Here is a 26,642-nt window from a genome sequence, read left to right as displayed (position 1 = left end):
AAGAAAGAGGAGAGAGAGTGGAGAGTGTGACTATAAAAAGATGTGTGTTTAAGAAAAGACAACTCTACTCTGACACACAGAGCGGAGACACGGCAGATGTTAGCAATTCCACAGCATAGCAAAGCATTCCTAGTGTTGGAACCACGTCCTAATTGCCATAATGGAGGTGGTAAGCGCTGACAGTAATGGAGTCGTGGGGATCCATCCCCAGCAACCTGAATTAGGGTCCACTTGGCAGATCCACTTCAAGATGGCCTGTGTTTTTTTTGTGTTGTTTTCACTGCTCTGCAAACTTTTTCACCATCTTACATCACCAACTTTTTCATTCATGCCATGGTGTCAGACGTAGGGGGCTCAGGGTTGATGGTTGGCATTGGGTTTTGTTTGTTTATTTAGGATGGGTGCAGTGTGCAGGGAGAAGGCTAGTGTGGGGAAGAAGTTGTGTGAGATAGATGGGTCAGAGAGAACTGGGTGGCGAGTGAGCAAAGAGTTAAAAGCATCCATGTGATGGGCTCACCTCTGCACCAGGCCTGGTGAAAGGCGGCAGGGTGCTGTCGGAGAAAATGACTTCCTGAGACATTACCATCAATCACCAGACAGGTCAGGCCCCCCAATCCCACCATCAGGATGGAGGAGAGGAGAGGGGGGATGGGGATGGAGGATTAGACTAGAGGGGACAAAAACAGAGAGGAAGACTGGGTTCAGGCTTGTTGGGGAACAGACTATTAACAATCTCTTTCTCTCAGTGGCTGACTGTTTTATGTCTTTCTCTTCCTCTGCCTATCTATCTCTCCATGTCTTTCTCTCTTTCTATTTTCTGGTCTTCCATAAAACGGCTACCCAGGCATTCTGGAACAGCCCCTGCTGGTCAGAGTCCTCTCCTCTGCTCAATTGCATCATTAATTATTCCACAGGCAGTTGGCTATGAGCAAATTTAAAGAGAGGAAGAGAAATAGAGAGGGAGCAAGAGTTAGATGGGGGAGATGGGGGACAGCTGTCCAACACCCACAGTTGGTCTTGCTTTCACTCTCTTTCTATCTCTGTCTCTTTTTCTTTCTGTAAATGAAGGATGGGAGAGGGGAGGGGCTTGGGTTACCTCAGTGAGCGGTTGTGTTACATTCCTGAGAAGGGAAGGGGTAGGGGGGTGGTTCAACGAGTTGTTGAAAAGAACACAGGCGCTTGTCAACAGCCTCCGAGCTGGGGAGCCATCATGCCTTGCTTTAGGCCCAGAGGTCAATGACCCTGTGTTGCACCCAGAAAGAGACCCAGGTAGAAAGAGATCATCATATGGTACGTGTCACTGCTTGTCTGTGGCAGAGGTCAGTTAAAAGCTTCAAAAATTTCTAAATCCTTCTCTTTCTCTCTTCACCCATAAAACACTGTACGTGACAAGTGACTGGGTGACTGTGGATTAGCTTTCTCCAAGGAAGTAGAAGGAAGAAGAGAGGCAGATAGAGAGAGACCGAGAAAACGGCAAGCGCTGGCAGTCACGGCAAAATGGCCCATTAGATTTAAGGAGTAAAAGTTCATCAGCTTTATTAATGGGAAGGTATATAAATGAAGTATGAATTACCTGACTTTTATGGAGTGGCGAGAGTGAAACTGGAGTGTCTTATGATATAATGTTTTAGTGAGCTGCTCTGAGCGCTCTGATGAGCAGGCTGCAGAGAGGAGGATGAGAGAAAGAGTGGAGAGAGAAAGAGAGAGAGACTGGAGTGTGCTGGGGTCCCCTGAGTCCAGCGGCTGGAAGGTTGCCTGATTGTTGCTAACATGCGTAGCTGATCGGGTTAGCTTGGAGACAGGGACGTCCGTAGCTTCCAGGCTTATTATTTGCGTATCATTAGCTAGCATAGTAAAAAAAAAATGCTGGCACAAAAAAAAAGGTCAGCCACATCTCTGATTTTGTCGCTCTTTTACACACGTGCATGCAAACACAATTGTACAGCTACAGTTGAACATGCATGCAGTTGCGCATGCACAAGTTATAAACAAGCATGCATGCACGCATACAGTATATACAAGGACAAGGGCACACACGGCAGTGCACAGACAGAGACACACACACACACACACACACACACACACACACACACAAACACACATGCTCCCCACCATCCTGTAATAAGCGGTAAGCTGAGCTAGCTGATGGTCATCCTCCCATGGGGCTGCTGGGTGGCTGCCAACTTCCTGCCTGCTTTGTCAGTGGATAAAGCCCCTAACAAACGAGAGGGCTGTAGCTAGGCAGGCCAGCCAGGTCAAAGGTCACTTCGGCCCCCGGGCAGGATTGAGCCTAAGAGCACTACAAGGAGAGAGAGGGAGAGGATGGAAGAATGCACTTAAAGATTGGTTGCTATTAACCAGGCCTAAAAGCTATATCCCTCCCTTACCACTCCTTCTCTTCTTTTCTCTTCTTTTTTTTTGTGGGCGGCACTTCACAAAGGCATTTTAACTTCACCTCGCATGTCGACTCTGCTTGGAGGAACATTAAGAAAGTGAAAGATCCTGAGGGCATTTGTCAGTCCACACAACCCGTGCAGCCCCTGGGTGTTGAGCAATGACAGGAGATATCTCCTTGACTCATGCACCCTGAGATGAAAGGAGTGTTCAGAAGATGTGCATGTCTGAGAGGCAAAAACTGTATTCAGTAAAAGAGAACAGACACAACAGGTAGGGACGGGGTGGTGACTGATCAGGGCTTGGCTGGCTTTGTTCCATGGAAGTACTTGTGATCTCAGATGAATGCACCTATGGTTACCATCAGCTATGCTCCTCCATCTCACTGACAGGGACATGATCTGAAGTGTCTATCTGTCGTGGGCCTAAGAGCTTCTCTCACTGGCAGAGGATAGAGGAACAAGGAGACAGTGGACGAGAGAAGAGAAAATTCTTCCTTCCACCCCAGCTGTCCATTCAGAGGGAGAGAAAATTTGACATGGTTGACTTGAACACATTTAGCATCATTAGCAAACAGGAAGTGTCCCCTGCAGCTGTTTTTTGGCGGGGGAGGGGGTGTTCCTGCCCACACTGTAATGGACAAATGTTACCCACCATGTTTGCCTTTGATTTTTGACCTGAAAAACAAAAATTGACATTACAAATGTCCTATGATATCTTCCAAATTGGCTTGACATTCCATAGCTGGCCCCGGGGGTTTCTTGTTTGTCCTCTGTAAGTGGTTGTGCTCTTGTTGTTGTGTCCTGAGGCTCGCTATTAGAATGTACTGGCCTTTCTCTCGAGAATGCAGAGTCTTAAAGAGACAGAGGGAGAGACTAGAAAGAGAGAGGGAGCGAGCTAAAAGAGGTTGTGGTTGTGTATTTGAATACTTATGCTCATTAAGTTAATGCACAATGAAAGGGAGAACCGTCAAGTGGAAACTCTCAGAAACTTCTATTTGAAGTGCGAGCACACCCCCGTTTCTCTCCCTCAGTCTGTACATCTCTCCACAAATTAATCTGTTTCTATTTCAATTGAAGATCAGCACCACTTTACTTTGACTTAGGAAGTTAAACAAAGTCAGCAGAACACAATAGAGAAAGAGGATAAACTTAAAGAGACCCTGTATGTTAATATTAAGTCCTTTTCCCAACAGACTTTATCAACAGGCTCTAGGTTGTAAGTGCTTTACTGTCTTGCCCCCTGTGCTTTCCCAGCATTTATTTTTTTAAAGTGGCCTGTAAGCTTCAGTATGCCTGAATAGACACATTTGATGCAGAACATTTACAGTATATATATATATATATATATATATATATGGTGGTCTCCTTTTTTATTCTACCCATGCTAGAGGTTTTCTTAGGCCAACTCAAATTCAGTAAGTCAGTATAAAAAATAATTGCCTTTTTACAATGTGTGCATACGTCATTAAACCAGTGCCGGTGTTTATTCAGAGGCTTAGTAGGTTCACTACACTTCAGCTATAGCGTGTGCTCCCAGTGACTTTATGACTGGCAACAGTGACAAGTGGTGAGGATATGAGGTTGTCGAATGCAGGCAAAGTGGGTGGGTCTACTGCTTTGACAGGCCCACCAGGCCTCTAATGATCTGCTTATAGGCCCTAAAAGTCCCTCGCAAAGGCAGGAGACCAATTACCTCACGCTCACAACTAGCAACATCATGGAGGATAAAAGAACGGTAGGTTCATTTGTACCGAATCATAAAACAAATCTCCCAAAGAGTTGAAAAATTAAAGTTTTTTATTGAATTTTAATAGGAATACAATCCTTTGTAGGAGGATGATCCTTTTGGCTCAGCTGTAGTCATTGCAACAAGATGTTTTAAAGATTTCTTTGAGAGCAAGTAGTGAGCATGGCTGTGTGTTGACATCAGGCATGCTGGAGAGCAGAGCAGAACAGAGCTGGGTGCCCCTGAGCACGCAGTTACCACAACAAAGCCAACAGACTGGTCTGATAAACCAGGCCAAATTCCTGCCCTCTAGGACCTGGCTTAAAGCTTGAGCGGAAACTTTGAAAGAGGGGGGACGAGACGAGAGGAGAGGAGAAGAGAAAAAGGTGGAGTGAAGAGGATATGAGGCCAGACAGGTTAGCGTGTAGCAAGAAAGGGATAGCTGCTGGGCCCTATGGAGTATGGCAGGAGAAGGAGAGATCGACGGAAATGAGAGAGAGGGAGGGACCGAGAGGAGACGAGGCCCCCGCTGTAAGGATGCAGGGATCGTATTCCTTCTCTTGAAAGTGGAGGGGCAGCCGTGTGGTGGAAAAAGAAGCCATGAACTCGATCTGACGATTAAATAGGCTCATCTCTATGGCTGCAGGCAACAAATGAGACCAGGTCCACAACAGAGCACACACACAGTTTGTGTATATAACTGTTGGCAAATTCCAAACGATCTATGGGTTGAGTTGATCCTTGTTTGGGAGTCTTTTGCAGATTCCTGCATAGATAGTGAACACAGTTTTATTTTCTTTATCGGATAAAAGTGATACCTAAATATAATTATGCGTGATAGCATTTGGAAACGTTCCCCTAAAAACATCTCCTTTTTTGTTGGTCGATCTGCTAAGTCTGGAGGTGCATTGGGATTGTGTGGGAGTGATTGCTATTTAGCCTCATGGAGCTTGGTACAATCAGATGCCTATATCTCGCATATCCTCCAGGGCTCCTTTCTCACCCTCATCGCTCCATTCATTCCTCGCTCCTTCTGACTCCCCTCACCCACTTTACTGTTACTGTAGCTTGGCAGGCGAGCGGGGCAGTTATGCTGTAGAGCTTCTCTACAACCTTGCACCATCACCAGTGAACATAAATTAATGGTGTAGAGCAAACAGGCTGCTGGCATTGATCCAGGAGCTGGCTTCAGGAGCCCAGCCAGCTATTGTTGTGGCGGGCCATGGCAGCAACAGCAATAGTAGTACTGATGCACTGCCAACCAACCAGCCAGCCAGTCAGAGAGGCTGACAGAGAGACTTGGGGACCTTTTGCTCTATAATAGATGCCGCGGGCCTCGCCAGTCCGCCTTGTATTTGCAATCAACACTGTTTTGCTGTCAGAGGGCAGTCCTCTGAGAGCCCTTATAGTTATTGTGGAAGCGCTGGAGTCTTGTGTAGTGTAGTGGTATGTTCTGAATGCAGACCGTGTGAGGTGTAGATATGGATGTACTTTTGTTTGCTGTTATCAGAGGTTGGCATGCAGTGTGTGCGGTTTTGTAGGTTGGCAAGATTCTTGTGAGTTGTGTTTATAAGTTGGCTGTTATGTGTGTGTGTGTGTGTGTGTGTGTGTGTGTGTGTGTGTATGCATGCTTGCGTGCAGTCAAGAGAGGGAGAGAGAAAGGGAGAGCTGCCGGGTTGAGTCATTGAGTCATGTGACATTCTTGCCTGTTTTCAGACTGTTGTCAGGAAGCAGTGTAGTTCCCAGTAAAATAAAACAAACACCCAAAAAAAACGTCTACTCCCACAAAACACACAAAGGGAGGGAGTGAGAGAGCGGGATGGAGAGAAAAATTAAGTTAAGCATAGAGATACAAATGCAGATGGTTTTGAAGATAGTGATGAAAAGAGAACAGCATATTAAACTTTAGTTCACACGCACTGTTCAGAAGAACTTAAGCCAGTTTACTCCATTTGCAGTCCTCAGTTTGGGGTCAACTAAGTATGAGAATAAACCAGACATTAGTCCAAAACTATCTTTGAAATCACAAAGCTGCATTACTTATCATTTTAACTCATCGTAATTGTAATGTGGTACAAATAATTATTTGAAGTTTGTACTGAAATTCATTGTCATAGAAATATGAAGCTCTTCTTTTTTTAATTGTCACTCGTAAATCTATTTGATGTTTACAGACGGAAGTAATTAACCATTTCCTTCAATTTAAACCTTCAAATCTGTCAGAAAACTACAACTAAAAAGCCAGATATTGCTCTGTGCATAGTAAACACACGTGATGGATTCAAAAACTCCACTGGATTTATTTGTCATATCTGTTTGATCTCCCGGTAATGCCGATATGCATTCAATCTCATTGTCATTTGTCAAAGAAGCCAATTGTAGCATTATTAACAACGGCAACTTGATATTTAAAATGTGCCAATCTTACGCCAGCTCAATGCAGAATCCATATTAAAATGTCATTCCTATATTTGATTGTGTTTATTTCTGACAGTGAATATTATTATCATCCTCCAGTCTCTTTGATTAAAAACAAATACGATTCCAATCAATGTGAGGAAGGCATTTATGAAAGGAAATACTGGGAAACAGTATTGCTGTAAAACTAGACACAAACTCACAATGAAGCCCAACATAAAAGCATTACTATGCAAAAAGTTATATAGAATTGTGTCTATTTAGCATTTGACACTTTTTATTTTTTATAATACTTTAAAACAAATAGACAGACTTTTATAAAATAAAATAAAAATACATGCAGATTATCTAATAACCCTTTTCAAGTGACAAATTAGCTAGGGCCAAATCACACGAATCATCATGAGCAAATCCTCTGTGTTGCCACGGCAACAGGGTAAACAGCCAATAGCCTGTGATTTCCTGGGAGTCATTAGCATGGAATAGGTTTGCAAGCCACTGCAACCTTGTGACCTGGCTCTATAACTCATGTCACACACTGATGATGTCATTTATCAATGGGGTCCACCAGCGGCTCAGGCAAGGGGCTGCAGGTTGGTTGAGCGGCGGGGAAGGGGCAGAGTGGTAAAAGCGACGAGAGTTGAATTGAAGGGCCGGGATAATGAGCAGGCTGTGGGGTTTGACGGCGGCAGTGAATAGGTGTCAGGAGAGTATGAACCTGATATATAGCAAGCTGGATGTTGAATGAGTAGATAGGAGTCGGTGTGGTCCAGCAGTAGATGTGGTTACTGTATATGGTGAAATGCCAAGCTGGGGCTCAGGGGGGGTTTAAGGACCAAACACAGCAGATGATGGAGCCACCTTGGCTTGTAATGTTCAGCAACCACAGGGGCCATTACATCCAGCACTATCAGAGAGCACAGAACACATCACACCCTGTAATTTAGCCAACACACACACACACACACACACACACACACACACACACACACACACACACACACACAGCTCAATCCTCAGTGACTGGCAGAATGTGATCCACCTGCGTATGCGCCTGTGTTTATGTGTTTGTGGTGACATTTGGCTGTGCTTTTTCAGGTCAGATTGTAGGAGTTAGACAACATGTGTGCATCAGGAAAGTGCAGGCTTGTGCCATTAAGAGGTGTTAGCATAATTAACAGAGCTGTTTTCGATCCGGCACTGCCCGGACAACAAATTGAAGCTGCTCATTTCTGGCTCTAATTATTTATAGACTGGCTGTTTTACATTTTGCGGTCAATTCTTTTTTTAAGGATATTGGCCTTGGTGTTTGTAACTGAACATATTGAGCGGATCCTAAGCTAGTGCAGAGATTATCAATACCATCTTTGATCTTGCTCAGTGTTTGTGTTTCATCCATTAAATAACCATGTCATACTGTCTCCTGAGGGTAGGGAAGGACATTTTCTGGAAGGAACACATTAGAACAGATTTAGCACTCTGACTGTGTCTAATATTTATTCACTGATTCATCTCACATTTACTCTTTTCATATCAGATTTTTTTTGTGCTCATTGGATGATTTACTAAATTTTTACGGAGGCAATTAACATTAAGAGGTTACTCAGAGGTCTAAATAGCCAGTTCTCCAATTTCACGGCTGCTGCAGCCCTGTAACCACGAGGCTCACCATGCTGGCTTATTTCTCACATCCGTGTGTGTGTGTGTGTGTGTGTGTGTGTGTGTATGTGTGTGTGTGTGTGTGTGTGTCGCCATTGCCACCACACACCATTTTTTTGTAGCTGAGATTTCAGAGCGCCAAGTGTGGGTGGCCTGCAGTCGCAGCCATAAAAAGTGTGTGTGTGTGTATGTGTCTGGGAAGGGGGTCAGCAAGTAAGGCGAGAGAGAGCTAAGGACAGATAAAGAGAGGATGAGGAAAGGTTGTATACAGACATACTGTGTGTATGTTTGTTTGTGTGTGTGTGTGTGTGTGTGTGTGCCTGGCTGTGTATATGTGCAAGTGCATGCAAGTCTTGGGGTTGCAGCAGAGTGATCTAGTCTGACACAGGGAGGCAAGGAGAGGGGAATGAGCAAGGGCTGGGAGGGGTATGAGATGAACAAAATAGGATTTTATTTTAGTGTTGTGTCTATGTGGTCAGAGTAAATCTCCTTACTCAGGGGTTTTGTGTGCGAGGGGGGCTTTAACGTTCCCACTCTCCTTGATGAGACATCTTTCTTGTTTGTTCAAACCATTCATTACGTGGTGGCTGCTGGACGAGCTACGCTGCTGGCCGGCGTATTTATCACCGGGCTAAAGCGCACTCTGGCTGACAGTATGCAATTGATGACCGGGTCTGGGCTCGAGAGGCTGAGGAAGCCTTAATACAATGTAAATGACCCACTCCCATTTCCAATCTAGGCTGCTCCTCTCCCCTACACCTCCATACCACATGATCTTTAGCTATGTCTCGATTTGTGTATATGTTTGTGCGGTGTACGCACATAAAAGAAGAGTAGGAGGGAGTGTGTGTCCTGTTATATTTGCGAGTGTGTTCTGATTGTGACCGAGGTCATAGCTAATGTGAAAACTCCTAGGAAGCCCAAGAGGGTAAGGGGGAGGGAAAGAGAGGCTGTATTCTTATAACATGTTGTTGTCCAGAGCGGACACACACACACACACACACACACACACACACACACACACACACACACACACAGTAACCAATAGACATTGCTCTGTCTTGCCGAGCCAAGGAAATGTCAGCACCTGGCAATCAAAAAATGTATTCCTATGCAAGCATTATCATCTTTCCTTTGTTAATAATTTTAGCATATTAAAAGGGACTACGTACACAAGTACAAATCATAGTAATCCCTCTCTGCAGCCGGGACTCATTATTTGTCCAATCTCAGCCTTGTTTGTTATTAATTGAGCACATTCCTCAAACCATTTTTTTCCCCATCTCTCCTTTAATTAAAACAGACTACATTTAGACAGCCAGTACTACCTGAAACGAGAAATTGTCCTCTCTGCTGATAGGAAACCTCACTTACATAAATTATTTCAGCAGTAAATTAGGAAATTGTTCTTGAGCAATTGTTATCATTTCAAGTTAAAGTTGAATTCAATTAACACAAACCAGGCATATATTACCAGCTTCATTCACAAATTTGTTTTCTCAATCAGTGTGGAGCTGGAAAAAAGGGTACAAGTCGTGAGGTTTAAGGTCTTTTCCTTGAAGGGGAAAAATGTGTGTTAATGGAGCTTGAAACCAACCGAAAACAGAGGAGGATTTAAGTGTCAGTTTTTAAAAGGAATGTGTGTGTGTTGTGATTTGCAGGTGTCATGTCTATGAATATTTGTTTGTGTGCATTTCTGTTTGCACAAGTGCGTGTGAATGTGCAACTCTGTGTGCATGCATGCTCTCTGTCTGCAGTGGCTGAATGCAGCACATAGTCTCGTTTGTTTCATTTGCGTGCGCCCCAACTCCTAATCTGGCCCTTAAAGACATCTGTCACCAGCGATCACTGTTGTTTTGTCATGCTTCATAGCAAGCCCAGGGGGAGCAAGGCAGCCCAAGGTCTGCCATTTATATCAGCCCATGTTCTTGAGATTGGACCTGACACAAATAGTATCATTGCAACCGTGGTTGCAGAATTACATTTTCAGGTAGAAATCTTGGCGAGGCTGTGGAGGAGATTTCACAGCTCTCTGTTCTTTTAGCATTAGTCTGTATTCAGCTGCTCTCCATGAAAGAGCCACCACCAGGATAAATGTCAGACATTCAAGGAAAGATAAATGTATTCACTGCAAATATGCACCCACTCATTCTGTTTGGTATTATAAAAGGATTCTCAGACACCACAGTACAGTATCTTCGTTCGGCTTGCTTGAAAGTCTTGTTCGTCAGCGTGTTTGTATACTTGTGAACTACACACTATATTTGGTGTGTGTACACACACACACACACACACACACACACTATATGTTGTTTGTGTGTGGGCGGGGTGGGGATAGGTAAGGGGGTTATCACAGTTGACAGTTTTGTCAAACTTGTTCGGCCAGCTCTGACAGGTTTAACACTGAATTGTGTAAGTGTGTGGTTGACGATGTGTGGGTGGACCCGTGTAAGCTGTGAATGTCTATACAGTGCAAGGGAGGGGCAGGGTTAGGTCGAGGTCACGCGAAGGTGCAGTCTTGAGTTACACAATACAACAAACATGGGAACATATTGAATACATACAGTAATAAGCAGGAACTTGACTCAGAGCATGTGTTCCCATTATGAGTGCTTACATACATGGATATTTATGTTAATCTGTATGTCAAAGAGGCTCATTTGTGTGTGTTTCTCTCTCTCTTTTGCTCCTTACAGCACCCATACCCTTCTGAAGAGCAAAAGAAGCAGCTAGCCCAAGACACAGGCCTCACCATCTTACAAGTAAACAACTGGTGAGTCAAGATTTACGCTCGCCCTATCTCCACCACCAGCATCGCTCTGCCTTTCATTTTCAAAAGCCTCCGCCTCCCTCTCCCCACCAAGTGTGAAAACCGTTTATGTACAGCTCTCCCTGTTGCATATAGACACACACGGAGGTGCACACATTAATAAACACACAGACAACCTTTGTAACATTATTACATGTAAGCTACCAGGATGTTCCGGTGTTATCGGCGAAGTGTTCTGCGGCTAAGTCAGTGGTCTTTGTGGTTTGATGCACATGTATTCAGTGGGATATATTTAAGGGAGAAAGGCAGAGATCATAAGCTACCCCGACCGCCCCCACACCTACCCCACCCCTTCATCCAAAAACCATACCTAGCACTGCCACTGGTACCCCCACAAAAGGCAAAACTGCCTTCCACCCCCTCCCCATTTTACACAAGCTATATGGTGGATTAAGGTTTTGGTGGCCTGGCCAGCAGGGCCTTTGTAGATGGCTTAGCACATAACTGGGGGTGGTGGATTAAATAAAATGATCACAGAAGCAAAGAAATGATACAGGAATTACTTATCAAAATACTAGCCCAGGTTTTATCTGCAGCTTAATTTTGTTCAGTACATTCTCAGGGTGATGTTCAGATTAATTGAACTGACAGCTTCTTTTCAAATTTCCGGGAAGGTATTTGCACGGATTTCAGGTCTTACACAAACTTAATTACATGGAACCCCATTTTATCATTCTAATTCCATGTAGCGGGGGTTCTATTTACAAATGACAAGTCTGTGCCTTTTATTCACAGCTTTCCTTAATATATTTATCAAAGCGGGTTCATTTACAAAGTGCTCTATCTGTTGGGTACAGGCAGGCCGACATTAACGAAGCTTTTAGGTTTATCAGACTCGCAGCCTGACAAGCCACCCGAGGGTCAATTGATTTTTTGGTTCTGTGATACATTTTCTCATTTTTCCTGGATCACAATGAGAAACATGCCTAGAGAATTAGCCTGGTTTGGGTTTGTCAGCCTTATCTATCAGCCCCCTCCCTCATCCTCCCCCCTCCATCCTGACATTCTCTCTCTCTGTCTCTCTCTCTCTCTCTCTGTCTCTGTCTCTCTCTCTCTCTCTCTCTCTCTCTCTCTCTCTCTCGCTCTCTCTCTCTCTCTCTCTCTCTCTCTCACCCTTTTCTTTATTCTCTTCTAGCCAAGGGAAGTCAAGCTACTTAAATTGGCCACAGGAACCGCTGTTATCAGACTTTAATGCACCCTACAGTGTGGATAGCATTTCAATTACACCAGTAACCAAAGATTAGCCCCCGCTTGCATGTTTCATGCCTCATGCCACCGTTTCAGGACGCCACGCACCTTACCTAGAGGAGCAGAAAATTGAGTTGCCTTGCCTGTGTCATGGTGATTAATGCAGAAATAGTCTGCAAACCTGCGAGGAGAGAGAGAGAGCGAGAGAAATAGACAGAGACATAGACAGAGATAGATATAGGAAGAGTCCCTGGCTTCTTAGAGCCTTCTCGTGAAATCCAAGCCTGGCACTAAAATGCCTCCGATCCATTTATAAAGAGGTCTGAAAGAATCTTGTGCTGGCTAACGTCTTCATGAACCCTGTTTCCACACGCACATACACATTCACATAGGTGGTCATGGAGCTGTGTATTAATGTTACACTAGCCATGTTAACAAAAACACACCAGGAATCAATTTTCACAAATAAAGTCATTAGAGAGGCTTAGACTCTGCTGGTCTATCTCTGGTACATTCTGGGTGTTGTCATCTCGCCTGACGGATGATGCCACGTTAATGGCTATTTTATAGTGAGGGAAAGATGAGAGAGGGGGATAAGAGAGAAGATGCTGACGTTTTTTCCCCCCTCGAAGTGCTTAACCAGGCAGGACAGTGAGTTAGTTACAGTTGAATATTCTTTGTCTATACTTTGTTTGGCTTGTGAACTTGCTTTTTCCTCTTTGGTTTCTGGTGGCTGCTGAGATGGTCCACCCAAGATATGACAGAACTCTGCCATATAAAATTCCTGTTTTAAAAAGCTCTTCAAATTCCTGGCTTGCCTCTTGCATTGTTCTGTAGTTCCCTTTGATGCATGGCCGCTGCCATGTTACTGGCCGAAGAGAGAGAGAGGGAGACAGAGGGAGATAGAGACAGAGGGAGGGATAGACAGAAGCAGAGGATGAGTGGGGGGAAAGGGAGGGGATGGCCGCCGTCTTCGGTTTCCAGAGCTCTCCCTCGGGGAAAGGATGTGCTGAATCAGGGCTTTGTCCGCCGGCACAATCGCAGCCCAGCGAGGGCACAAGGGTGCTCTGTGTGAAAGTCAATAGACAGTACATCTCGCTCTCTCCGCACTTGCCCCATCAAACCCTCCCGAATCAAATGCTCCAAATGACACCTCTCTATACGTTTACCTGCAGCTCACCTGTACACACAAAAAACAAAACTCATTGTAGACCACTTCCAGCTGGTTCGAAATATTTTGTCTCGGTAGCACAGAAGACAGTCCACCTGCTTCTGTATCTAGTCTACTGTATATCATTAGCTGGGAGCTCACCTGTTTGTAGCCCACACCCCATTAGCTGTCTGATGTTAATAAGGAACAAAGGAAAAGGTTAAAGTCCAAAATCTCACTGCACTGGTGTTGAGAAGATGAGGAGGCGGACTTGATTATCCAGTTAATAGTATAGTGTGTATGTGCACCTTTACACAATTTTACTAATGGGACACTCTGCTCTCTCAGTATGTTCGGAGATGTTATGTGTGTACAGTGTGTCAGGACACCATTAGTTGAGCATTAGGTAGTGTGTTTGCTCTGGCCACATTTGAGACATCTGGCGTCATGCTAACAGAATCGGGGAGTGGAGAGTCTGACATGTAATTGCATTTGTTTAAGATTGCGGGAACAGGTGAGGGCCGTGTCACCCACGGGATTCTGGGATAACGAAGTAGGTGAAACGGCAGACTTAGGTGTCTATACGCTGGAGAAGCGTTCACAGTTTACAGTATCTAGCGGTATATTTGCCTGCCTCAGCAGCTCCTGGTGTCCTGCTATCAGTCTGGGCTAAATGGGGCCTGACCGAATGCTTTCATGTCTCAGCGTCAGACCCAGCACGATGCACCCTCACTCAGTGCCATAAACACACACACACACACCAACTATCCTGCCGTTATTTACCACTGCAGCAATGCACGCACACACACACACACACACACACACACACACACACACACACACACACACATACACACACATGCACACAGGGATATTACATGGGCCTGAGAGATGACGCCGATGACAGATGACTGAGAGAAACAGAATCTAAAAAAAGGAAGGAAATCGTCCCCTCATTAATCCCTCATCTCACATGCAGCCAGTTGGTCATTTCCACGGCAGAGAGAGAGAGAGAGAGAGAGAGCAGAGAAGCAGAGCGAGTCAGAGAGTGAATATGTCAGTTCTTGGCATCTATGATGACTGACTGCTGTGCCACTGGAGCACTAATAACAATAAAGAGGGCACTAAGCCACACTCTATTTTTACTTCTCTGCCTCCTCTCTACAGCCCAGGGGGGAATACATGGATAGACACACACACACACACACATACACACACACAGGGGAGAGGCTCTAATTAGCGGCAGAAAGGAATACAATGAGTGAGTTATTAAGACACAGGGGCGGATCGCAGCCAACCTTTGCCCCCTGTCGGAGCACAGGTCACATGATAAGGGAAGGAAATCCGCCAGACGACGGCGCCAAGCCGCCTATGCCCACTGAGGAGATGAAATAGGCTCAATCTCTCCGGCCATTCAGGGCAGGGCATGGTGCACTGATTGTTTTTTTGTTTTTTTTCCTCATTAATCTGTCCTCACCAGGAGGACAATCTCCACATTTAGCAACAGTCATCATATCACTCAACGTGCATTTACTGTACATTTACATTAATACTATATAGTATATATATTTAATTCCATTGTTTTGAAACTGTGCAACTGTAACTGAATAAGCTCATAAGACTAGACTACTAAAACTGCAGTATATACATGTCTGTGACCGATAAATGGCCGTGTAAGACAGGTGTGCAGGTGAAATATATCAAATGAGAGTTGAAAAGAAAGGGCGAAAGGATACTACAGCTAAAAAAGACCTTTCACTTTTTTTCACAAAAAGTCATTACACTCATATGTCTTTACAGGCCTCATCTACGTAGAATCCAGATTCTCCTCCCAGATTGCATCCTGCATGCAGAAAAACTGAGTTTAGCTAACTCTAAGCTGACTGCTCTGTAGCTCCCTTCAAGCATGATCCCTATTCAGATCCTCAGTTTTCCCCTCTCTCTGCCTTTCATGGATCCTTCCAGACTTCTCAAAGTTTAAATCACCCAGCAGAGGTACATAGAAGCTGTACTGCAGGTTCACATGTAAAGTGTTACTAACAAGCAACATTTGTTTGTAGTAGGCCTATCTGAGAACAAGAAAGTGAAAAACCAAAGCCAAATTTTTTCCTCCACTTAGCTAAGCATTTCCACCCCCCATTCCTCAGTCCAATGAGACACTTAGAAACACTGGCTTTTATGATTCTTTATGATTTTTTATGATCCTCTGGTTTGGCGGGCAAGGCCATTATGAAATGCTAAATAATAACTAATATTTTCCAAATGTAACATTAAGCTGTGAAACTGGCCCAGTCGGCTCTTTTTTCCACATTCTTTATACGTATTTAAGTATTATGAATCTCACACAGAGGCTTTTGAGGTGCCTTTTCCCTCTCCTTCCTACATCAGTGCCTATTTCTTACTTTCGGTCCCTTCGTTTCTGCCCCATTGGTGGGCTAGTTGACTGAAGTTGCTGGTTATCTGTCTAACTTTGACCCAGATGGAAATGTCAGGCCTTTTTTTGGCTGCAACCAGGGACTCCCGGCAGTGGCCATCATATGCCCCTGGCTTTCTAAATATACAGTTGGAGAGTGGAGAGGTTGCGGCTGTGTGTGTGTGTGCGCGCTTGTGTGTCTTTCTTTTTGGTGTGTCAGTGTGCGAGAATGAGTGTATGTGTGAGTCTGAATGAGAGAGAGGGAGACTATCAGGGCACTGCCAACACACGCATCATGATCCCTCTCATTTAGGGACCGCTAATTGGCAGTTAATTAGCAGAATTGACTCTGTTGTCAGATCCCAAGTGCCAGCCCCCCTACATACACCCCCTAACCGCTAAGTTCATTTGATCTGGCTGCTTTCTTGATGCTGTAATAATAATCCCATTTTATCTGTTTTGGATAGAGAAACAAATTTGGAAAAACATATTTTCATTATTGGCAGAGTAAAATAGAACAGGCTCCCTGTTGGAGGAGGTTTCATTTATTTATTTTTTCATTTTGTTCCACAGTTGTCACAGATCCAAATATCTGTTTGCGGTGCAATCTAGACACATGCCATACTTACAGGATAAGCCATGGTAGTCTTGAACAGCTGATGCTAATGTGCGCCACTGTGTTAATGTGTGCACTCACAGTGTATGTGCTGTGTGCCAGTACATGAGCACATGCCGCTGTTGAAACACTCAACAGGGCCCATTCGCACTTTATCAGGCACATTGGGTCATATAGCATGGCATGGACACCCACCGTGGCCATTGAGCAACCCAGTGCCCACCTCAGTGTAAGTCTAGAGTTATGAAAAACAGGTGGTGCTATAAGAAAAAAAATTGGCACTGTTGGGCGATCATGCACAAAAATGAATGCTTTTTAACTTGTTTTCCCATTACAAGCTCAAGACTCTCCAAGGCTGTGGAATTCTCCCAGCAAAGACGGCATGCAAGGAGAACGAAGCCAGACGAGGCAAGATAGAGAGGCAAAGAGCTGAAAGAGGCATTACAGAGAAAGCATGAGAGAGATGGAGAGAGGTCTTTGTACTTCACTGCTCCTTTTGGCTCTTTTATTCCTCAACGGCTTGGTTTTATTGGTGGGTCGTTTAATAACAAGGGCTCTGCGTTTGAAATGAAGTCGAGCTACGTTTGCGTGGGCGAGCCTCCTTTTTTTTATTTTAAAATGGTAATTTCTGTACTACGGGTGAGAACTGGAGAGAGATCGAGAGAGAAAGAGAATACACGAGAGAGAGAGAGAGAGAGAGAGAGAGAGAGAGAGACTTGGATGGAGAACAAGAGGGTGAGAATGTGGGAGAGGGATATTTCAAGGAGGAAAGTAGGTTAATTTATTTCATTTGCAGGAAGAGAAGGAACTTTAAAAAAAAGAAAAGAAAAAAAAGGGGTTGGTGATAGTGAGAAAGAAAGTGTAGGATGCTGTTTTCATGAACAAGCAGCTTAATGCACACGGGCTGCCACAGTAAGCCTGCCAGAATCTCCCTGTGCCTGAGGCCATCTGTGAGCAGAATAGCAATTTTATTACTTTGTCATTAAACCAATTTCACAGCAGTATTGTTTGTTAATGAGCAGCCGCAAACGAGCGAAGATGTCACGTACTAGAATAGCAGCAAGATTTGTGACCCCAGTTCTCCTCTGTCTTCGTTCTGCCAACCTGTACCTCATTCTTATTCCTCTGCTCTTTGCGCCATCGTCTTCTTTCTTAACATCCTTACTGTCATCCTTACTCTCTCCCTGCCATCCTCCCATCTTGCTCATCCCTCCCTTTCACCCCCCCCTGTTATAGGGGTCCCTGGCCCATAAAAGGGGAAACTGCTGAAAGATAAAATACAAAGTCTATACAGTCAAGTCTCTGTTTATGAGCTTCCATTTGCCTTTAGAGCTCATTGGGACGAATGGTTTCTCCATGGGCTTTCAGGGCGTGCAGCTGGAAAGCCTGGGATATTGGCTTGTTATTTAGCTCTAAAGCCTGACATGGGTGCCAACGGCAAGTGCCAACAGAGGGACTAGGCGTCTGAATAGGTGCATAAGTCCTTTGGATTGTATGGTAGATGATGTCATACATTTTTTTGTGATTTTTCAAAGTTGTTTAGGGTACCAGGTTTGATCACTGCTGTAAAAAAATGGATTTGATTAGTGTTGGACTGGTGCATTTAAAGACGATCTAAGTTCAGGTCAGACTCTGGTAGTTGTTTGGAATGATCTGTTTTCTCAAAGAAAGCCATGCACTTCAGCTGCTGTGGTGCTATATGTGTCTTTTTGGCTACTCACTCTGTTTATGTTTTTACTCAGAAGGTCAGTTGGCACAGATTCATGGTCTTTTTGTGGCGAGAGAGAGAGGGGGGGGGGGGGGGAGAGGGAGGAGAGAGAAAGAGATTTAAACCGAGGCCCCAGAGGATCAGACAACCTGACAGAGTAGATTTGGAATAATTAGTTTTATCTGCTAAAGGAGATAGCCAGAGGAGCTGTGTGTTAGCCACAGGGTGCTGCTATGTGTATCTAATGTAGTGATGTGTTTAGGGTTGCTGAACGTTGTGTGTGTGTGTGTGTGTGTGTGTGTGTGTGTGTGTGTGTGTGTGTGTGTGTGTGTGTGTTTGGAGGGAGGGGTGAGGGTGTGGGGGACTAAAAAGGATAAAGGTGACCAGGTGTAACAGAATGGCCTTGAGGGTGTGTGTGTGGGTGTGTGTGTTGGAGTCAGAGAGGACAGGAGCTCCTTCTTTGGCTGAGCTCCTTAAACTCTGTGAACCTCTACAAGGTATTTTCTCTCTGTCCAGGCATGCTCGTTCTCTCACTCTTTCTCTCTTTACCTCCGTCTTTCACACTTTGCATTCCCTCTATCCCTATGTTTGGATATACAGTAACAGCATGTAAATAAGCTTCTATCTTTGCTCTGTTTGTGTGGTGTCGCATTAAAAAGAACCTCCACTGACCTCCCTCCCCTCCTTTAAGACACAATGAGAGTGAGTGTTTTTGGAAATGAAAGTGGGAAATGGTTGTAATGACATCCTTAACAATGCTCCAATGTATTATTCTTACCTGTTGTGTGTGTGTGTGTGCGCATGTTTTTTTCTGAAGCTGTGATTCATGGCCCGGTGCCCTATGTGGCTTTGAGGTACAGGCCAATAAGCCCATCATGGAAGACCCTATAAATCAAAATAGCCCTTTGTGTAAGCCATGCTCTACCCCAGTTCAGGCCTGTTATGGATGAGATATCAGTGGAGTCAGTGCCAAGCAGAAAAGGGGAGGGAAAGGCGAGAAGGGAGGGCCTCTCCACAAAAACAATCCAATCTTAATTGGACCGTGGCCCAAAATCTTGAAGATGTCAAATCCAGTAATTAGCAATTTGGGAGAGGTGAGAAATAAACGGTGCATCTTGCTGGCACATTCTCTCCATGCACGCACAAACACACATGTGCTTTGATGAAGTTATCAGAGGTAGCTGGAGGAACTAGCTACTATTAGCCAACACTATTACATGCATAACAAGATTCAGAGATAGGAAGGAAGAGCTGGATAAAGGAAAAGGGGAGAAAAATGAGCAGTACATTACTCTAATCTAGGGTTTCTATCTTCCCAGCCTTATGAATATTTATTCCTCCAATTATCGACGATGATGTTTCAATTGGGAGACTGTGAGCATGTGCGGCGAGGAGGGAGGGCGGCGGAAATATCTTTTCCCTAGTGGGGGCGGAGGTCATCTGCCTGTAGCCCCCTCAAGACATATCTGCTTTATCTCATTCTTGTTATACTAAGACTTTCTGCAGCTTTCTCACAGGTACAATGTGAAGAAAGCAAGTCTCTAAAATGATCCATCTGCCATTTGTTAGAAAGTTACACTTTTTATGAAATAATAGCAGATATTAACGTAAAACTTATCCCTGGTTATGGATATTTTAATCTTAACCTACAAAATAAAAACATTTTTGAGAATGGGGTCATCTGTATGAGGAAGAATCACTCATGATAGTTCACACAGGCTTACATTCAAGGACCATATTCTGCAGTGTAGGCTGAATTGAATGTCTTGAATTGAATGGCTTTTGTGAGACACCAAGATTGTTGTATTTCTGGCTGTCATATATGAAGGAGGCCAGTCAAAGCTGTACACAGTCAGAGCTGATCTAAGCGGCAGAGGGCTTGCTTTAGGCCACCAGGCACATCAGAGTCCCTGTGGTCGGCTCCACAGTATCAGTGCTGCTTTTGCCAGCAGTCCCCTCCACAAACAACAGCTATTTATATCACTTCCCTGCTGCTGGGCTTTTTAGCCTTAAACTCTGCTCCTGACCGTGCCTGCACATGTGTGTTTGTGTGCTTATGTGTGTCAAAGCGATTATGTGCAATTGAAACTGAAGATTAAATAATTATTCAATAGGGAAGTTAGAGGCAAGCTGACAACATTTGACCGATGACTCTCGTGGTCACTAATATGTGCAAACACACTTACTCAGACACATGATGGAAACATGCTTGGTGGGAACAGTCACTCACACGCCAGAGACACAATGAAGAGAAGATGATGACATCATCACACACTGAATCCTGTGCTCCGCCAGTAGTCTGGCTCTTAAAGAAGAATCTCAACAGTCTATCCACTAGGTTTAGGTGTCACTTTTTAATTGGTCAAACTGCTGTGCCCTAAATTCGTGGTTAATAGTACAGCAGTGTGAGGTGAAAGAAGTGCTTGGCAGAAGGAGAGAGAGAGAGCATGTGCATGTGTATATATGTTTAGGGGCGGGGTGGTAAAATGAGGGCACCCTCCCATTGGCTCTGCTTTCAGACTTCTGCTAGGGCATTTGAGATTCAGGAGCTTAAGTTAATGTCTGCAAGTGTGTGTGTACATGCATGCTCACAAGTGTACCCAAGCATGTTGCGTAAGGACGTAACTGTTGAAGACCCTCTTGGCAGGCCCCCACTTCTTCTTCTCTTTGAGCTGAACCCATTATAGTATTATAAAGGAGGGGGAAGAAGAGACGTTTGATATGAAGCAAAGGAAATAGATTGGCCTTATTTCCTGCTTGGCTGCTGCAGCGCAGACACTTGTGTTGCCTAGACGATGCAGGCAATTGACACTCAATTTTGTTTGAAATATCACGCCTCTATCATGCCATTATCAGCTTCCCCTGGTAATCCACAAAGCCGCCCTGTTTGATATCTGACAATAAGGGGGAGTCACAGAGTCGCGGAATCTCTCACTCGATTACCAGGCAGAGAGGGGAAAAAGGGTCGAGAATGAAAGGGAGCAGAAGACGATAGAGCAAGAGACAAAGAGAGGGTGAAAGAAATAGAGATGGAAAGATAGTGCATGAGGGGAGAGAGAGGCTAAAAAAAAGTCACACATTTGTATGATAGCAGCGAGAAGTGGATGGCAACGGAGATTATACCTGCCCGCCCCACAGAGACATACAAAGAAGCCCAACAGGCCTGACATTGTGGGGGAAAAAAGAAATCTGTGCAATAGGGGTGGCACTCTTCATAACTGAGAAAATGGGGCGATCTTGTAAGCACACCCTCTCATCTCAGGAGGGCTGATGGGTAGGACGGGGTAATGATGCTGGATTCATTCTTTCTTTCTATTCTCCCCCCTCTCCTCTCTGTGTGTGTGTGTGTGTGTGTGTGTGCGCGGCAGCCTGCCAGCATTCTATTTCTCGCTGGCTCTGCATGAAAGCAGGAAGCCCTCACCCACCCAAAAGGTGAGAAGCTGACTTATGAGGAATGAGCACTACCTTCCAGCGCTGACGACCTCTGTCATGCGCTATGTGCTGGAACCTTTAACGGGGGCGCTAATATTGACATATGTTGAATGTTTTCAGATGCTCTTCAAACAACGCAAAACACAGCTGTTGGTCCCTCAGCTCCTGGGCAGGCGGAGAATACCTTTTGTGCACCTATGCACGTTAATAAGGTGTTGTCTTAAGGGAGGGAGCCCAAGAGTAAGAGAAGAGGGGCCATGCTAACAAGGGAGATGTGGATCAACTATTTTCTTAATCCCCCTGTCTGGTGGTGATATTAAAAAAATAACAGTGTTAGTAAAAACATTCCAGGGCAGAGGTGCCAGCCTCTGCGGAAAGGGAGGTTAATGACTGGAAATATTAGGGGACTGTCTGGGAGAGAGAGAAAGAAGAGATGATTCCACTCTCCCTCCTGACTTCAGAAAACTTGTAGAGCTAGGGCAGGTTAGCCACGTTGGGTTGCTACAATAAGGTCTCTTTCATACAGGTGTGTTGACGCCTGGGGCGGACTTGGCCTCGGTCCATTCCATTCACCCTGGCTGATTTGAACAATAACTATCATATCTCTTAAAAGAGAAGGGAGGGAGAGAAGAGAAGAAGGAGAAGGAGATGCCTGAGAGCTGTGTCGGGGCCAAGAAAAACCCCCGCTGCCATTGTCAGAGCTTGTTGATGTTGTAGGGAGGAAAAAACGGGCAAGTTTTTTTTTTAATACCCCCCTCTCCCTCCATAACCCCCACATGTTTTCCTCTTCTCCTTTCTCTCCCTCCACTTCTGCACTGGATTCAGTGTTTTTGTGCCGTAGGACAGAGTGTGGTGAGGAGACAGAGGAACAAAGTGCTGCTGTGTGGAGTAGCAGCTGCTGCTTGCTGGATCAAAGGGGCAACAAGCGTGGTCTTCCTGGCCCAACGCTGCTCTGGAGGTGTTTGACGGACAGTCAGCAGCTGGGGCCGCACAGCCCGCCATGTAGGGGTCAGGCTGCTGGACTGCTAGGCCCAGGGGTGACATGCCCTCACTGGACAGGGGGAAGAGGGGAGAAGGTGTTAGATGGGAGGGTAAATAGAGGGAGAGATGTCTATGTTTGTATCCTTTGTTGTTTGTCTTGTGGTTTTAGTTTCGAGAGTCACTTCTGGGATTATTACTGTATATTTCTAGCATACAAATTGTATATAGATAATTACTTTTCAGTGATGAGCCAGTGAGTTCTCACTCATTCATCATAATGCATGAGCGTTAGTTGAAGCCTGATTTTAAGGGTAAAACCATCACTAGGACAGCATTGCACTCCACACTGCAGTATTCCACCTCTTTGGTGCTGACAGAAAATCAGAGCAAGAAAAGAGACAGACAGGGAGCGAGCATGCCGCAGTGCTATTGATTTATTTTAATTAGCTGCTCGTTAAATCGTGTCAGTTTCCAACGCAAATATATAATTCTTTGTCTGATTTTCCACTTGAGTCTTAATGACTCGTACTCCCCGGGTTTCAGAGAGGAATGACTTCTGCAGCTAGACTGACAGAGCAATGCAAATGTTACTCATATTGGACTGAGGCGGGGGGGAATGCCACAAAAGGGCAATGAGTGGAGTAATAAAAAGGGAAAGAAAAACAGGTCAGTGAAAGTCCATGGAAGAGAGGTGAAACAGTCCCCCTTTGAGAGGCAGACAAAAGAGTGTGGAGGGGGGTATGGAGGCACAGTGGATGAGAGAGAGGGAGAGAGAGAGAGAGAGAGAGAGAGAGACAGAGGTAAAACTATGTAAACACAGTGGCTGCCCTAAACGTGGGCCCTCTCTGACGTTCCTAAAAAATGATCCTGCCTCGCTTCGCTTCACATCTGCACTAAATCAAACACGGGGGTGAGGTAATGTTCGCCCAGCTTATGTCTCTTGACTCCTGTTTTAACTTAAAGAAGGGAAGAAGGGATAAAAAAAGGGAAACTCTGTCTCTGATAGGATGAGCTTGAGGAAGCTTCCCCGTTCCTGCCCTATCTCTTTGTCCTTTATCTCCATCCCGAAGGAGGGGAGCACGTGAAAAGCTCCTTTGTAATAGTTTATGATAAATCCATAGATACTGTAGGTTCAGTCTGGTGGCAAGCTATGTGTAAACTGTTACGGGGGGCCTGTTAGGAGCATGTGAGCTGATTCAATCAGTGTTGTTGACACTACAGTAGATCAGTGTTGGAGGTTCAGTAGCCCCAGACTGCCCCACTGTCTGACTGGACCATAATTAGTGTTTGCTTATACTAAACACACCCTCCTCATGGGGTTAATTTGCATGCACTTCCTGGTCAAAGGACACTGAGTGTTTCACTCCTTTCTGCCCGTCTTTCTTTTTTTTCTGGGGGGCGGGGTGTGGAGAGGATCAAACTAAAGCCTTCCTCCTTTGATTCCAGTGAGTTGTGACTCAATCGCTGGGGGTTCGGAATCTTTATTTCTGTCTGAAGCAGAAGTATGGAAGCAATGAGCGCTAATAGGAACCAGAGGACAGTCATGTTTGCAAGCAGTGATCAGGGATTTAGTTCAGCACGTTCTTGTTCAGATTGTGTTGCATCTAGTCTTCCTGCAAAGACAGACAGGGGGCCCAGGAATTTGACTGACAAACGGAAACTTGCCTCCATGTCCCTGGCATATGAGCTCTCAAAATGGGCATGAGTAGGTCAGCCGCGAAGGCAATAAACTGTCGATTTCTGTGTCACAATTTAAAAGCTGCCTCCTCACTTCGCACTCTCGACAGGACTACATTTGAAGCAGTCCGGGGCTTATTTCTTTGGAGAAGACATGTTTTGTATTTCCCTGTTCCTCTCTCCTGTCTCACTCTGGATCTGGCTCGGTTTCTTTCTTTCATCACAAACTTGTCAAACGGGTGACCCTAGTCCTGATTGGCTGGGTTCCCTTCCGATCTCCACAGCAATTGGCCAGCCAAGCAGCAAGGCTCTCTCCTTCCCTCTCTCTCTCTCTCTCTCTCTCTCTCTCTCTCTCTCTCTTTCTCTTTCTTTCTCTCTTGGCTGTGCTCCAGGGTAGGGTGGTTTGGCATGACAATTTCTCAGGGAAGGAATGCTGACAACAGGAGCCAGTTACCAGGTGTGCAAGTCAGTTAACCAGAAACAAGGCCTTTCTGACAGATTGAGATGGGGAAGCAAGACAAAAAAAAAGAAAATACAAGCCCTTAGATAGACAGACTGGTTTGCTGTGATTTCATCTTCAAATTTCCAGTAACCTTCCACAATATTGGATCATCATAACTTTCTTTTATGATGATGATGCAGTTGGTTTGTTGCATTAAAGGGTCATAAAGTTGAAGGACTTTACTTCATAAAATAGAGGCACATGGTATGTTTTAGGATTGATGTAATTTCCCTATTGAGTCTTTTCCTCTGTCTCTGACCACTCCTACCCTCAACCCCTTGCACTCACACACACTGGGTATAGCATAACATTGTATGCTAGCCAGGGTTTTTAACACCTAAGCAGACACTCTCTGAAGCACCCACCCCCCTGTGTGTGTGTGAGCAGATATTAGTAACCAAGGATGCCGTGTTGATCCAGCCTAGCGGAGACCGCGTGTCAAGTGGACTCCTGCTGCCCTGGCTCCATCATTCATATCTGCCACAATACTCAGAGCGCTAGTAAACTTAGCACTCTACATCGTCATGGAGCAGAGTTCTCTGTCTTCTAGCGGACATATTTGTATCTGCAATACACACGTGTTTATTAACACGTGTCGCCTTATAAACACGTGTCGCTAACGCCATGTCAGCGGGAAGTGCTGCTGTAGGCCAATTGGCAGTAACGTGTGAGGAATGCGCCGACGCGCACATACACACGTTGACTGACGCGTGCATACGTATTCACATGCACGCTCCAGTGCATTATTAGCACTGCAAGAGCAGTTTTTGATATGCAACTTGAAAATGTGTTTAAGGTTTATTGGCTTGAAGAGAGCAGTTGCCCACATTAAACAGCAGTGGACCGTTGCCCCCACCAGCCCTCTTTCTCCTGGGGTAATGTACACATTCTGAGCTGTATCCCAAGGAATGACCTGCACACGACCCCCTAACCTTGCCTTTAATTATTTGTTTGAAGACAGCATGGAGTTCCCATGCTGAGAGGTACTGTGTACTGTGTGTGTGTGTGTGTGTGTGTGTGTGTGTGTGTGTGTGTGTGTGTGTGTGTGTGTGTGTGTGTGTTTCTGTGCTCTAACATTGAGCAGAGGCAGGCCATAATAAGCTAGACCACCAGATGTAGATAATAAAACATGGGCTTTGGGTTGGAGGTTTTTAGCTAGTGTCCCCTGTGAGCCTCCTGTGTTCTGGTTGGCCTACAGACACACTGGCGGTGGTTGTGGTCATGTCCACAGTGTCAATGTGTAGATTTACAGCGTGCGTGTATGTTTTAGTGAGTGGTTGGGAATTCGGAGTCCCTGTGGTCAACCTCTGTGTCTCTCTAAGGGCCTTGGGTCCGTCCATCTATCCGTTCATCCCAGTTTGACTTCATCTTTGGAGGATTCCTGGTTGTGTTGTTGTAAGCACACACCATTAGCAGCTCACGGGTCGAGGGAAAACAGTGTTATCAGGCCCGGCTCTGATAATCTCAATTGGCTTTACTCAGACTGATAAAAGGTGCTCTAAGGCCACAAGAGGGGCTCTCGATCACCCCCCCATTCCCTCCAGTGCACCACATCGCCTCCTGGTTACTGTGGCAACTTGTTTGGCGTACAAAAACAGACCCTTTGTGCGAGGGGGAGTGTGTGATATGGTGGTGGTTGGCCAATAGGGAATGTTGACAAGAAGCAGGTCCATCTCAGAAGCAGCTTGGAGGGAAATATTTGAATATCTATGTTTGTGTACACAGCAATGAGCTATTTTCAGACTCAAACATTACCATTTCAATGAGAGCAAATACTCTGATAGCTAAACATTTTCCTGTATACTTTATGTCATACATTTCTGGTAAGAAACAAGACGAACATCTAGAATAAAAAAAAAAAGAAAAGAAATCTGAAAACGGCACTTTGATCTTTTAGCATACTCTCCAGTACATAACATATTTCCTGGAAGCCAAATTTAGCACCT

At 45.0% G+C, this 26,642-nt stretch overlaps 1 protein-coding gene across 5 annotated transcripts in view; it reads left to right on the top strand.

Annotated features, from left to right (window-relative positions):
• meis2a (Meis homeobox 2a) overlaps window positions 1–26,642 on the top strand; it is a 79,992-nt gene that overhangs the window by 43,895 nt on the left and 9,455 nt on the right. For all 5 annotated transcript variants that reach the window (XM_078277367.1, XM_078277366.1, XM_078277368.1 and 2 more), the window contains exon 9: window positions 10,896–10,972. In XM_078277367.1, the coding sequence (XP_078133493.1) occupies window positions 10,896–10,972 (77 nt within the window). The remainder of the gene's footprint in view (window positions 1–10,895; window positions 10,973–26,642) is intronic.

This window comes from Sander vitreus, chromosome 20 (genome assembly GCF_031162955.1).
Source record: "Sander vitreus isolate 19-12246 chromosome 20, sanVit1, whole genome shotgun sequence".
In the NCBI taxonomy this organism is placed as follows: domain Eukaryota; kingdom Metazoa; phylum Chordata; class Actinopteri; order Perciformes; family Percidae; genus Sander; species Sander vitreus.
Note: the sequence above shows the minus strand (reverse complement) of the source record. Positions and strands in the feature narration are given on the sequence as shown.